Source organism: Microtus ochrogaster, chromosome 4 (genome assembly GCF_000317375.1).
Source record: "Microtus ochrogaster isolate Prairie Vole_2 chromosome 4, MicOch1.0, whole genome shotgun sequence".
Classification (NCBI taxonomy): Eukaryota; Metazoa; Chordata; class Mammalia; order Rodentia; family Cricetidae; genus Microtus; species Microtus ochrogaster.
In genome coordinates, this window is record NC_022011.1 from 43,091,865 (window position 1) to 43,104,364 (window position 12,500).

General features: G+C 48.2%; 1 protein-coding gene across 1 annotated transcript in view; it reads left to right on the plus strand.

Moving 5' to 3' along the window:
* Nucleotides 1-12,500, plus strand: part of Mvb12b (multivesicular body subunit 12B) — a 165,627-nt gene that overhangs the window by 55,566 nt on the left and 97,561 nt on the right. Inside the window, exons 4-5 of the mRNA XM_005346015.3 lie at nucleotides 5,241-5,337; nucleotides 10,919-11,048. Of these exons, the coding sequence (XP_005346072.2) occupies nucleotides 5,241-5,337; nucleotides 10,919-11,048 (227 nt within the window). The remainder of the gene's footprint in view (nucleotides 1-5,240; nucleotides 5,338-10,918; nucleotides 11,049-12,500) is intronic.

Sequence of the window (12,500 nt, forward strand, 5' to 3'; positions counted from 1 at the left end):
TCACTCCCTCCCTCCCTCTCTCTCTCTCTCTCTCTCTCTCTCTCTCTCTCTCAGCCTTCCTCTCTGTCACAGCCTCTCTCTGTCACAGCCTCTCTCTGTCAGAGCCCTTCTCTTCCTAGCCCCCATTGATAATTCTTTGTTATGAGTATTGTTCCTAACATGTTCAGGACGATGGCTGAAGTAATCTCATTAAGTTCCCCTCTAATTACAAGAGCAATACATTTGCTGCTTGTAAAGTTTAACGTTTATGACTGAAATGGAGAATCTTTTTACTTTGAATGCATTTTCAATACCAGGGATGGTGGCAGCCAAGCCAGAGTAAGCAGCTGCACAGTGTTTGTGGTATGTTTGCACAGTCCTTTGGGCTCACTGTAGCCTGATGCAACCCTACAGAGCAGGGATGAGGTGACATCAGCACACCAAATGCTGGGCTATCAGTAGACCCATCGACTATCCTTTCCACCTGCACCCTCACACACCTGCACCTTCACGCACCTGCTCCCTCGTGCACATGCTCCCTCGTGCATCTGGTCCCTCGTGCACCTGCTCATGCACCTGCTCCCTCACGCACCTGCACCCTCGTGCACCTGCTTATGCACCTGCTCTCTCGTGCACTGCTCCCTCGTGCACCTGCTCCCTCGTGCACCTGCTCCCTCGTGCACCTGCTCCCTCATTCACCTGCTCCCTCACGCACCTGCTCCCTCACACACCTGCACCCTTATGCTCCCCTCAGTCTGTTTGCCCCTAGATTCTACCCAAATATCTTTTAAAAGTTATTTCTGCCCTTTGCTCCCATTGCCTCTGTTCTGCTGGGGGACCACTGCTCCCTGTGAGCCGCCATGGATTCACTGCTGCCGGACTCTCAAAAGGAAGTTCTGAAAACTTGCTCAAACACCTTGTCTAAGTGACTTTCCTGTTGCAGTGATAGCACACCATGACCAAGGCGACTTACAGAAGGAGGGGCTTGTTTTGGCTTATGCTTTAGAGGGATAAAAGTCTATCAAGGCAGGGAGGCGTGGCTGCAAGTGGAAGGCGTGGCTGCAAGTAGAAGGCAAGATGTTAAGAGCAAAAACCTGAGAGCACACATCCTCAGTTGCAGGCATGAAGCTGAGCGAGAACTGGAAGTGGTGTGAGCTTTTCCACTCTCGAAGTCTGCCCCCAGTGACACACTTCCTCTAGCAAGGCCACACCTCCCAGACCTCCTCTAACAGCCCCACAAACCAGGACCAAGTATTCACATCCTCAAACCTCTGTGGGACATTTCTCCGCATTCCCCACAAGCCCTGGGCTAAGGGGATAGCCACAGTCCCTAGGGTCGCTTGCACTGGGGCTTGCTACATTTCTTCCTGAAATCCATGAGATTTTGTTCTTCCTAGGCAGAAGAGTTCTTGAAGCCCTCGGATTGGGGGCAGACACAAGCCCATTATGATTCAGAAAAAGCACTGAAATTAGTTTGAAATGGATTATAGAGAACACAATTCTTGGGCTTGGGGATAGAGGTAGAGCATGCATGGGGCCCTGGGTTCAGTCCCTGGCACTGCCAGAAAACAAGCTGCTGTCTATCAGTAGCTGGGTGCTGGGGTGACAGGAAGGCAGCCAGAGAAGCCCCACCTTGTACTGAAGCCTGGGCGCACCATTTTTTATGGAAAGAGAATGAATAATGTCCAGTTCTTAACAATTCCATCGTCAGCACCAAGAAAAAGAAATGAGAGTCTCCTTTACAACATCCAAGTGATCAAATCGGGATCAAATTTGCTTTGGGATCAAATTTTTGTCAGCGGCTGTGCCCGTTTGGCCAGGACTCGAGTGAGGCAGGAGCTAGGCACATGCTAACCAGTGGTGGCTGCCTGTCTGTCCTGGCCTAGAGTCAGAACACAGGCTTGGCCGAGTCCCATTTTACAACCATACGGGAGGGGGTGGGATCTCCAGAGCAGGCCAAGTCTTAATTGGGTGACTTGAGACGCCGAGGATAGGAGTTTGGGGAGCTTCCTTGGAACCCTAAATTCCTTTCCCCCAATCAGGCCATTAATATAGAAACCTGGCTTTAGAGTGACATTGCTTCCTGCGGAAGGAGTGAGATTAATTGCACTTTTCATGCCCCGTACCTTCTGCATTACCTGTAATAATAATGTACATAGATTAGGTAGGGAGGATGTTAAACAGAAGGATTTATGAACATTTGAATATTAAGTTGGTTATCTGTGGCTACCTTAAATGCAAAGTTGTCAAAAATAATTACAGTATACTAGCAAATACTGGCTACCAGAGACAATATAAATACCCTGAGTCAGTGTATATTGGGCTTCTGGTATGAATCATTTGCTCAACAAGGATTGGGAATGTGCTCTTCATATTTATGAGGAGGAAATGAAAGAGAGCACAAGTGGGTGAGGGGAGAGGAACCAGCAAAATTAATGGTGTTGTAGGCCTGTGGTATAAAAAAAGGAAGAAGGAAAAATCCCCGAGTGGCCGCCCCATGGAAGAGGGCCACATTCCGGTTGCTGGAGGCTCCAACAGGGCAGCCTCCCATTTTGTTTGCATGGAAGGGATTCCTGATGCTTGTTTTAATGGCCACACCACCAATACTCTGATTTTATGATTAGGGCATTTTCTCAAGAGTGGGGAGGGCGAGGCTGCTAAGTGGTTTGCTGTTGACTTCTACAGAGTCAGCTTGTCAAGCTGAAAACATTCAGGCACAATCCTGATGAATGCCCAGCCATCTATGGGGCAGCAGAGCATGCCCAATTGCTAATTTCTCAGCAGAAAGCAGCGGTGGACTGGAAGAGCAGATGCCCCGGGGGGAAATAAAGGCAGCTGGTGCTTCCCAGGTTCTAGGCTGAGCCTGGCCTTCCTGTGTAGTCAGAAGTCTCCTCCACATCAGAGAGTGCCTGCTCCCCAGTGCTGCACCGCAGTCTTCCTCCAATAGCATGGAGCTGTTGGCAAACAGGGATTCTGAGAGAAGAGGGCAGGGAAAGTGCTGGGCAGAGACTACACATGCCACTCTGACTTCTGATTCCAGCCTGAGGCTTGTGTTTTACTTTGCTCCATAATAACCAATACTAAGCTGTCAGAATTTGGGTGACCATTTCCATTTGCCATCCAAGGGAGTCTGATTTGTTTTTTAACCACCAGCACCCACCCTGCTGAAAAGTGTGCCAGCAAATGTAGTTGGAATTTTCTTTGGGCTGCCAACCAGCTCCCAAATAAAGACACAGAGACTCACTGTTATGAATGCTCAGCCTTAGCTTAGGCTTGTCCCACCAGCTCTTTTAACTGAATTTGACCTCTTTCTATTCATCTACATTTTGTCTAGGGGATCCTTACCTTTCTTTCATTCCGTATGTCCTACTTTCCTGCTTCCTCCATGTCTGTATGTGACTGGCCCCTCAGCTCCATGGCGTCTCTTTTTCTTACTGAGCCTAAATTCCTCCTCCTGCTTACCCTCTGCCTGGAAGTCCCACCTATACCTTCTCTCTTGCTATTGGCTGTTCATATTTTTATTAGATTTTTATTATAATCAGGTACCTTAGGTAGGCAAGGTAACACAGCAGTATATCTTTACAGAATTAAGCAAATGCAATACATCTTTATATAGTTAAAGAAACAACACATCTTTGCATCTTGGTTAAACAAATATTTCACAACAACCAAACATTTAGCCAATAATTATTGAGTCCCTACTGTGTGCCAAGAATTATAGCAACTTGGTTGAGCAGTAGGAGCAGAGATCATTTTGTTTCCTATTTAGTGGCGGCAGATGGGGCCATCAGTGCAGTTTTCGTAATGACATCTTCGAAGATGGTAGGTAGATGGTGTCTGTCTTAGTCACTGTTCTATTGCTGTGAGGAGACACTGTGATCAAGGCAACTCTTATAAACGAAAGCATTTAACTGGGGGCTTACCTCCAGTCCATTTTCATGTCAGGGAGCCTGGCGGCACACAGACAAAAATGGTGCTGGAGCACTAGCTGGGAGTTACATCTGGTCCACTAGCTGAGAGAGACTCTAGGCCTGGCATGAGCTTTTGAAACCTCAAAGGCCATCCTTAGTAATGTACTTTCTCCAGCAAGGCCACACCTCCTAATCCTTTTCAAGTAGTTCCACTCCCTGATGAGTAAGCATTCAAATCTATGAATCTGTGGGGACCATTCTTATTTAAACCAAATTATAAACTGATAGGAAGTTAAAAGGAGCTTAAGGAGACAGTGTGTGTCTTAGTTCAGAAGGCAAATATTCCCTGCATGGATTTCAGAGGTGCTGTGCTCTCAGGATGGAGGTGGAGTCTGTGTTTCCAAGCTCAGAGAAGAAGTTGAGTCCTTTCTCTAAACAACAGGGGACACTGGCCCAAGAGATTCCTGTGAAGACAGAGCCTGGGCTGACCCCTTAGATGTTTTCCCAGGACTGCAGACAAGCAAAGCGAGTGTGCATTTAAACGGGGCGTTGGAGGATAGTGTTTCTGCAGAGTGGGCACACAGAACATGTTGCCATAATCCTACCAGGAGAGATTTGGGCTGGAAACCCATTTTTCTTGCCTTAACTGGCTCTGATGAGGCTGCCATGACGCTGAAGATGTGAATATACTCTCCGCAGCAGCCCTGCGTAGCGTTGATTTCTTGAGAGCCGTTTCTAGCATGAAGTGGAGGCTGCAAGTGCTGGCGTGTTTGTAGAAAATTCTCTCTTGCAATTATAGAATGGAGCTCCACCTACTATCTTCAAAAGATGTCTTTACAGAAACTGTGCACTGTGGACCCCTCTGCCACCACTAAATAGGAACTCTTAAGAGCCCCCTAGCAAGTCATTTCAGAAGGCGTGGGATACGGAGGTGGCAGGGCTGCCATTCTGTTAGTTTATGATTCTTGGGATTTTTTAAAATGCATCTTGTTACTGAAAACTGTCTGCAACCAACAATCCCTTAGGTGTATGATCAGTCCCTCTTGAGTTCAGGTGCAACTCCTGCAAGCATCCCAGAACCTCCTCTCTTAAAACCCGCTGACCCTGAGAGGTGGTGGGGTCCAGGTCACATGCCCACCTGCCCTCTGCTAGGGTCTGTCTACAGGGTACCTCCTCCTGAGGCACACTGTAGTCCCTGGGTAACGTGCTGGGGAACACTAGGTATGTTTGTTAACTAACGTGCTATGGTAAAGCTGCAGCAGTCACTGTATCAAATACATATCCTGAAGCCAGGACCGCAAGCAGACTGGACGTTCCAATTAATAGTCTGTGTGTCTTCTTCTTCCCAAGAGTCACTTGGGGAACGTGCTGGTGGACATGAAGCTCATCGATGTCAAGGACACATTGCCTGTGGGCTTCATCCCTATCCAGGAGACAGTGGACACACGTGAGTCAGCCCTTAGCATGCAGGCCCAGGGGCAGTCTCTTTCTCTTCCAGGTGGACTCTTAAATACTTCCTGTGTGGTTTTCTCTGGAAACAGTTGAGGGGGTTTCCTGTGGATGGTGAAGAAAGCCTGTCACTTGTGACATCCACCTTGGATCTCTGTGTTTCTGGAGAGTATGTAGAATCCTGCCTGCCCGTGAGCAGAGGCACTTTTCTTAGAATCCCCTGCTGCTCGGGATATAGTTGGTCTTTGGTCTGTCCTCAGCTGTTGCTGAAGCCAAGCTTGGCACAAGACCCCAGAGCAAAAGGAAGGAAGGGCAGAGATCAAAGGATGCTTGGGGGCTGCACAAAACAGCTCTGTGCTGGTGTAGGGCTCACAGAGTGAGCAAGAAGCCTGAACCAGAAAGACTGTAAGTATGCAGGATCAAATTGGAGCCAGGTGTGTTGGCGCATAGCTGTAGTCGCAATACTTGGGACGTGGGGACAAGAAGATCCAGGCTTCAAGGTCATCCTTCACTACTAACAAGAGCGTGAGGCCAGTCTGAGCTACTTGAAACCCTGTCTATTACAAAACAGCAACAAAATCTTAAAACAAATAAAAACAAGATTTGAATAGGCCAGATGTACTGATCTCTGAACTGAGCAACACTGCACTGAGTGGAGCAGCAGAGAACTGTGGGAAATGAAGAAGCTGCCTCAGGATCCTGCTGTGTAGGGCCAGGGTCTTGGGGTGCTGGTTGTAATAGCAGGGCTGGAAGATACTGTCAGGGGACTTCTTTACTTTGGTGTATTATATGAACTCGCTTTGTTTGCAATTACTCATGAGCCCACTCCACAGCAGTGAGGCTGTGAATAAGAGAACAGAGATCCCTTTACCTGTGAAATTCCTTTATGGAATTCTGTACCCTGTTCCTTGTTTTTATTTATATTATATTATATGTGTGTTTCAATATTTCCTTGGTGCAAACATTTCTGAACCATTATTTCCTTGCCATTTTCTTGTTCACATTTCAAACTGAACAGTATCCATGTCCCCTCCCACCCCAGTGGAACTTACTTCAGCAAAGCAGTTGATCCCTCTCTGACTGCTTTCACGTTTGCACTGACGTCCTAGCGAATGTCCTGATGCCGGTCGCTTTTAGCTGCCACTTTGACACAGCCTCGAATCACCTGAGAAGCCTGGATCAGTGAGCTCTGGGCATGTTTGCAGTGGGGTTGTCATGATTGTTAACTGACCCAGCCCACTGTGGGTGGCACCCTTCGCTGGGCAGGAGGTCCTGGGCTGTGTGAGGGTGCAGGGGGGCAGCTGACTGTAAACTTGGAGGAAGCTTGTTTCTCTGCTCTCGACTGGATGTTACATGACTTGAGTTCCTGCCTTGGCTTCCCCTCAGTGATAGCCTGAGTGTAAGCCAAATAAACCCACTCTTCCGCAGGTTGCCTTTGGTCAGGCATTTTATCACAGGAACATAATGATTTAGGACACGTATTTGCTATGTTTCATGTAAGGCCCCATGATGAATGCTTCACTCTCATGATGTCATTTTATCTTTACGAGACCTCTATAGAGATGGATGTTAGGCCTGTTTTGCATATGAGAAAAGAAAGGCGCAGTGACTGCATCTTAGCCAAGTGCAAGAACACACCCACATACAAACACACACATACATATGCATGCATGTGCATATACATATGCAAACATACACATGCATAAATACACATGGATACATACATGCTAACATGCACACAATACACGTAAATGCATGCCTATAACGTGCATATGCGCACGCATATACAAATACACATGCATGCACACATATGCACATAGATACACATGCACACACATACATACATACACATGCAGATGCACATACACACATGCTGCATGGACAAACACATGTACACACACATGTACTAAGCATCTTGCACATACAGATTTTCTAAGTATCAGGAATTTTTTAAAAATTTATTATGTATACAATATTCTGTCTGTGTGTATGCTTGCAGGCCAGAAGAGGACACCAGACCCCATTACAGATGGTTGTGAGCCACCACGTGGTTGCTGGGAACTGAACTCAGGACCTTTGGAAGAGCAGACAATGCTCTTAACCTCTGAGCCATCTCTCCAGCCCAGGAAATTTTTTTTATAATGGTTTAAGATACAATTTAAATACCATGTAATTCACCCATTTAAAGAGCACAATCTAGTGCTTCTTGGAATATTCACACTCGTGTACGCACCATTATAGTTTTTTTGTCACCACAGCTGTCCTCAAAGCAGGCACCGATGTCATGGAGACATTGATATCCAGCCCTCGCCTTCCTACCCCCACCAGCCGGTGCTTTCTGCATAGCTCTGCCTGTTTCTGGTAGTTCCTACACATAGTCATGTCAAACTTGGGAAATGATCCAGTGGATAAAGTGCTTGCTGCACAGACAAGAGGACCTGAATCCAGAGACCAAGCAGGAAACTGAAGGAACGGCCCTGTCCGCCTCTGAGTCCTCTGTTGGGACTCTAGTCTCTGCGGTGTCCTCATGTTCCGTCTGGCCTGCTGCTTGTGCTTGTGGAACCCCAAGCAGGTCCTCTTAGACTCCTGGCTCAGTTACTCATTTGTCAGGCCAAGAGGGTACTCTCTGCCTTGTAATATTGTTGGAGCATACAGATCTCTTTCTATTGGACTTGCTAACTGTATGACCTCCATGAGGGTATATCAGTGTCGGCAGCAGCAAAGGCTTCATTTCCCCGGGCCCACCAGTGCAGCCCTCCTCTTTGTTTCACTGTTTAAATTGTATTTAATTTGTAGTTGGCTATTTATTAGCAAGCCTGGGTGCTTTTGTAAATGTTTGCTAACTTTGCCTCTTCTTAGGTGAATTCTCTGCTTACAAAATAAAATGACCTTGTTGGTTTGTATTCATTCCTGCTCTGTTTTCTTCCTAAGGTTTTCAAAGTCCTAAACATTTTCTTGATGTTCATTTTGACAGCTAATTGATATATTTGATGTAATTGCATGGCGATGGCATAGCCACAGGGATTTCCCAATCTGCATTTCTGGTTTGTTGAGCTCATGCAGTGAGGAGACCCTGTTGCGGGCCTGTGCTGTGACTGTGGGGGGCCCATTGGTTCTGACTGGGAGTTCAGTCCCCATGTTTGCTTCTTCTGTTCTCCGGAGGGTCCTGTGCTCTCCGTCAGGTGTCTAAGCACACCTGTGGTCATGGGACCATTTCTCAAAGACTTCCTGGGGACAAAGAACCTCATGGTCAGCCCAATTATCTCCTGAGAGTACTTAAAGCCTTGATTTTATGAAGTCAGCCAAAAAGATGAGACTCCTGTAATTAATTTAAAATATAGCCTGTTGCAGTCCATACAGCACTTAAACACCGGAAGACTGTTTGCTTTAGTAAAGTGCTGTGTACTCTCCCTGTGTTCATTAGCATGACTGAACACATTTCTATTGACTATGTATAATATGTTTACTTAAAATGAGGCCTGCTTACGCATGTGTAATGAGTGAGTGGATCCGTCCTTGACTGAGCTGGCTGCAGATGGAGACTGGAGCCAAGCTGTGGCAAAGGCTAGCTAGAGTACCGTTTACCTCAGGGAAGGTCTGAAAGCCACAACGGCCTGACTTAACCTAGCTTTTTAAAAAGATAGCCACATTTCCCCAAAACATAACAAAGACCAAACAGTACTGCTGATTCTACCAGGCCTGCAGAACCACTGTTCCCCTCTCTACCTGCAGCAGGACCGTGTCTAAATGGTCACAGATTCTACAACCTGAGGGTCAGTCCCAAGCTCAGATGTTAAATGCACACTGGGCTGCCTTGCCATCGCTCCTAGCTGTTCTTTATTGAACACTTATCATGTGCCTTGAACTGGCCAAGAAATCATGTTACCACACAACATCTACCCACATGCCGCCTGAGTGGGCTTCCACCAGGTCCCTTTTACAGATGACAGAACTGAGGCTCAGGGTTTAAGTGACTTCTGAGGTGCCAGTGCCAGCAATGGCAGGTCTGGGATTCCAACCCAGATCCTACTGATGGAGCCAGATATGAGACTGAGGCAGGAGGATTACAAGTCTGAGACTGATCTACTAGGGTACATAATGAGACCCTGTCACAAACAAAACCCACTACAGGTAACTGGGTGCTTAGAGTGGAAAAAATAGTCTTCCCCAGAGAGGGCATCTCCAAATGGTGGGCCCTGAAATTGTGCACAGAAAACATACAGACTAACAACAGGTCGTAGCTATATATTTAGGAATATATACAGCAACAATTAAAGAATAATGTCAGGGGTCATGAATTTAAGAGAGAGACGGGATGTGTATGGGAGGACTAGAGGGAGGAAAGGGAAAGGGGAAAATGATATAATTATATTTTAATTTTAAAAAATGTCTTAAAAATTAAAAAAAAAAAACACAAATCCAACTGGAAGACTCATGGACTGTTGGGAAACGTTCAGAACTGCAGATAAGCCGCACTGCTACCTCAATGGGCAGCACCGTCCATTGCTAGAGCCCAGCACACCGCGAGCAGGCGGACAAGTGACAGAAGAGAGCCACACTGGCACACCCCTGCTCACAGTCTGCCTTAGATGACAAAGGCTGGGGAAGAGGAGTCAGGCTTTAGATGGAACTTGAGCTCATCAGTACAGAAGGAATGGCAGACTCTGGAGAATTGCTGTTTTGAAACCCAGAACCAAGGTGTGGCTCTTAGCTACAAGCACCCTGAAAAACCACAGCCAGGGCCATGCACGGGAGTGTTGTGATCCAGGTCTTAGGCCAGCGCTGTGGGACACAGTGGTCCTGGGAGCTCACACATGAACTGCCTTCCAGAAAGGTCTGAACCTGGACCAAAGCCAGCCAGCTCTAATGTGCTGCTGGACGGAGGCAAAACAGCTGCTTTGTTTTGTTTTTTCCTGCCTCTCTGTTATAGAGCACCAAGGAGCAGGGAGGGGTGGTTACAGAGTAAAAGGGACCCAAGGGACCCAAGGGACCTGCCAGCCCACTGCAGAGCACGGCCTCAGATGTGGAGTGAGGCAGGGCAGGGCAGGACAGGGCAGGGTATTGTGTCGTCATGGTGAAGAAACTGGAATTCAGGCTATGAGTTCAGGAGTTTCTTTGTTTTGGGTGGAAATGGCAGGGACATGACAGCCACGCCTTCCCGGGTGGGGCCGGGCAATATGACCTAGTGTTGGGGGTTTGTTCCATATATCCAGACAGAAAAATTAGAGGAGTGTGCTGAGCAGGAGCAGGCAGCTCTGCCCTGCAGCTCGCACCCCTTGGGGTGTACTTGAAGATTTCTGTAGTAGAAAGTGAAAAAAGGGGGGAGTCTTGCTGTGGCGGGGGGCATCCACGGGCTGCGGCTGTGGGACCATGGCAGCAGATCTGGGCGCTCTTCCCTGGGCAACGTGTCTGGGGTCAGCCCTGCACACACTGTTGTCATCGCCTGCCCTTGGGAGCCTCAAGAAAGGCAGAGTTGGAGCTTCTTCCAGGACAAGGATGACCCATCCCTTCTGCTTCCCAAAGCAGAAAGGAGGTGGCATCTCTATCAGATTCACACCTTTCTGTTGTCCTTTCCTTAGAGGAGGTGGCCTTCAGGAAGAAGAGGCTATGCATTAAGTTTATTCCCCGGGATTCAACTGAAGCTGCCATTTGTGACATTCGCATCATGGGCCGGACCAAGCAGGCCCCTCCCCAGTACACATTTATTGGGTAAGTCTCAACAGTGTTTCCACACAGATCTCCCTCCCCTGGGAGGGCCTGGGCCACTTCTGGGACCAAGACTGAGAAGTCTGTGTGGCTCACAAGGCTCAGCATAATCCATGGCTCTCAGAGTTGGTGCTCATCACTGACTCTGACCTCAGTCTACCTCAGCTAATAGTGTAGTCCACCTTAGGGCCTTCTGTTTCCTGTACAGTCACCTTTCAGGCCACTCTGCATGCTGCCGTCAGCGCCACTGTGGGCCTCACCTCCTCACACTGCTTATCAGCGTGGGGCATTTTATGGCTAACGTTTTCGTGCCACTGGACAGATCCTGTGTGTGGGAGAGAATGACAAAGATCCTGCCCTCACAGAGAGGCTGTTCCGAAGAGAGAGATGAGCAGTGAGCATGGAAATAGACAAGGTCGTCTCAGACCGTGGGGGATGTAACTGGGGGTGAGCTGGGGCTGTGCCAGTTACGACAGGAGACGGGCTACTAAGCAAAGACCTCGGAGATAGGAGAACCAGCTATGAAGGGAAAGCAGGTGATGAGCAGAGTGGTAGTGAGTGTGGCATGTCCTGGGGACAGGGGTCCACCTGTGGGCACACAGGTCCTGGTCACCTGCAGCCTCAGAATGAGCGGGGCCTGGCTCCAAAGCTGCACTGTAAACTCCAAGTGCAGGCAAATCCCAGCACTTCACTTTGGGCCCCATGCACCTGAGTGACAGGAAGTCCCACCCAGAGTGACTTAAACAAGAGGGAACATTTTTTGGCTGGCATTACTGCCAGGCTTCGGCAGGCAGAAGTAGAAACTCAGAGGATGAGAACACCTCATTTCCTGCCTCTCAGTTTTCTGGTGGGACCCCACCTGACACCTGTTCCTCTGTGGAGACATGGCACTGCTGTCCTTTGGCCAGCTGCCCTTCAGGAGCAGGTCTGCCTTCCTGAGTTCAGTGTCCTTGGGCTTGACCCATCTGCCCACCATCAGGTGCACCCTACCTGGGCACTGTCATCTGGGAAAGGTCATTCCCTCATTGACCTACCTGAGCTAGAAGGACAGACTGCTTCAGCAGAGTTTAAGGAAGAACAGTGAAGTAGGATAGCCGTCAAAATGTGCAGGAGGTAAACGGTCGGGTAGGTGGGGCTGGGGCGGGGCTGGATGAACAGAAGAAAATGGATGTTTATTGCACTCAAGGGGTTGAGACTAGGTTCTTGTAGCTGAGGTTGCTTTAACCTCTTCCACTGTGGATTCATGTACTTCAAGATGGGTTTGGTCTGGGCATTAGTGGTAGAGCCCATGCTTGGGGTATGCAAAACTCAGCTCCATCCCCTGCACCAAAAATGAACAAATAAAGGAAAAGCTCCCATGCCTGCAAATCCTGTTTTGCATCCTGAGTTAAACTAACTGTGCAAGAAGGTTACAGGGTTTGGAAGCAGTTATAGAACAATCACACATCACCCACA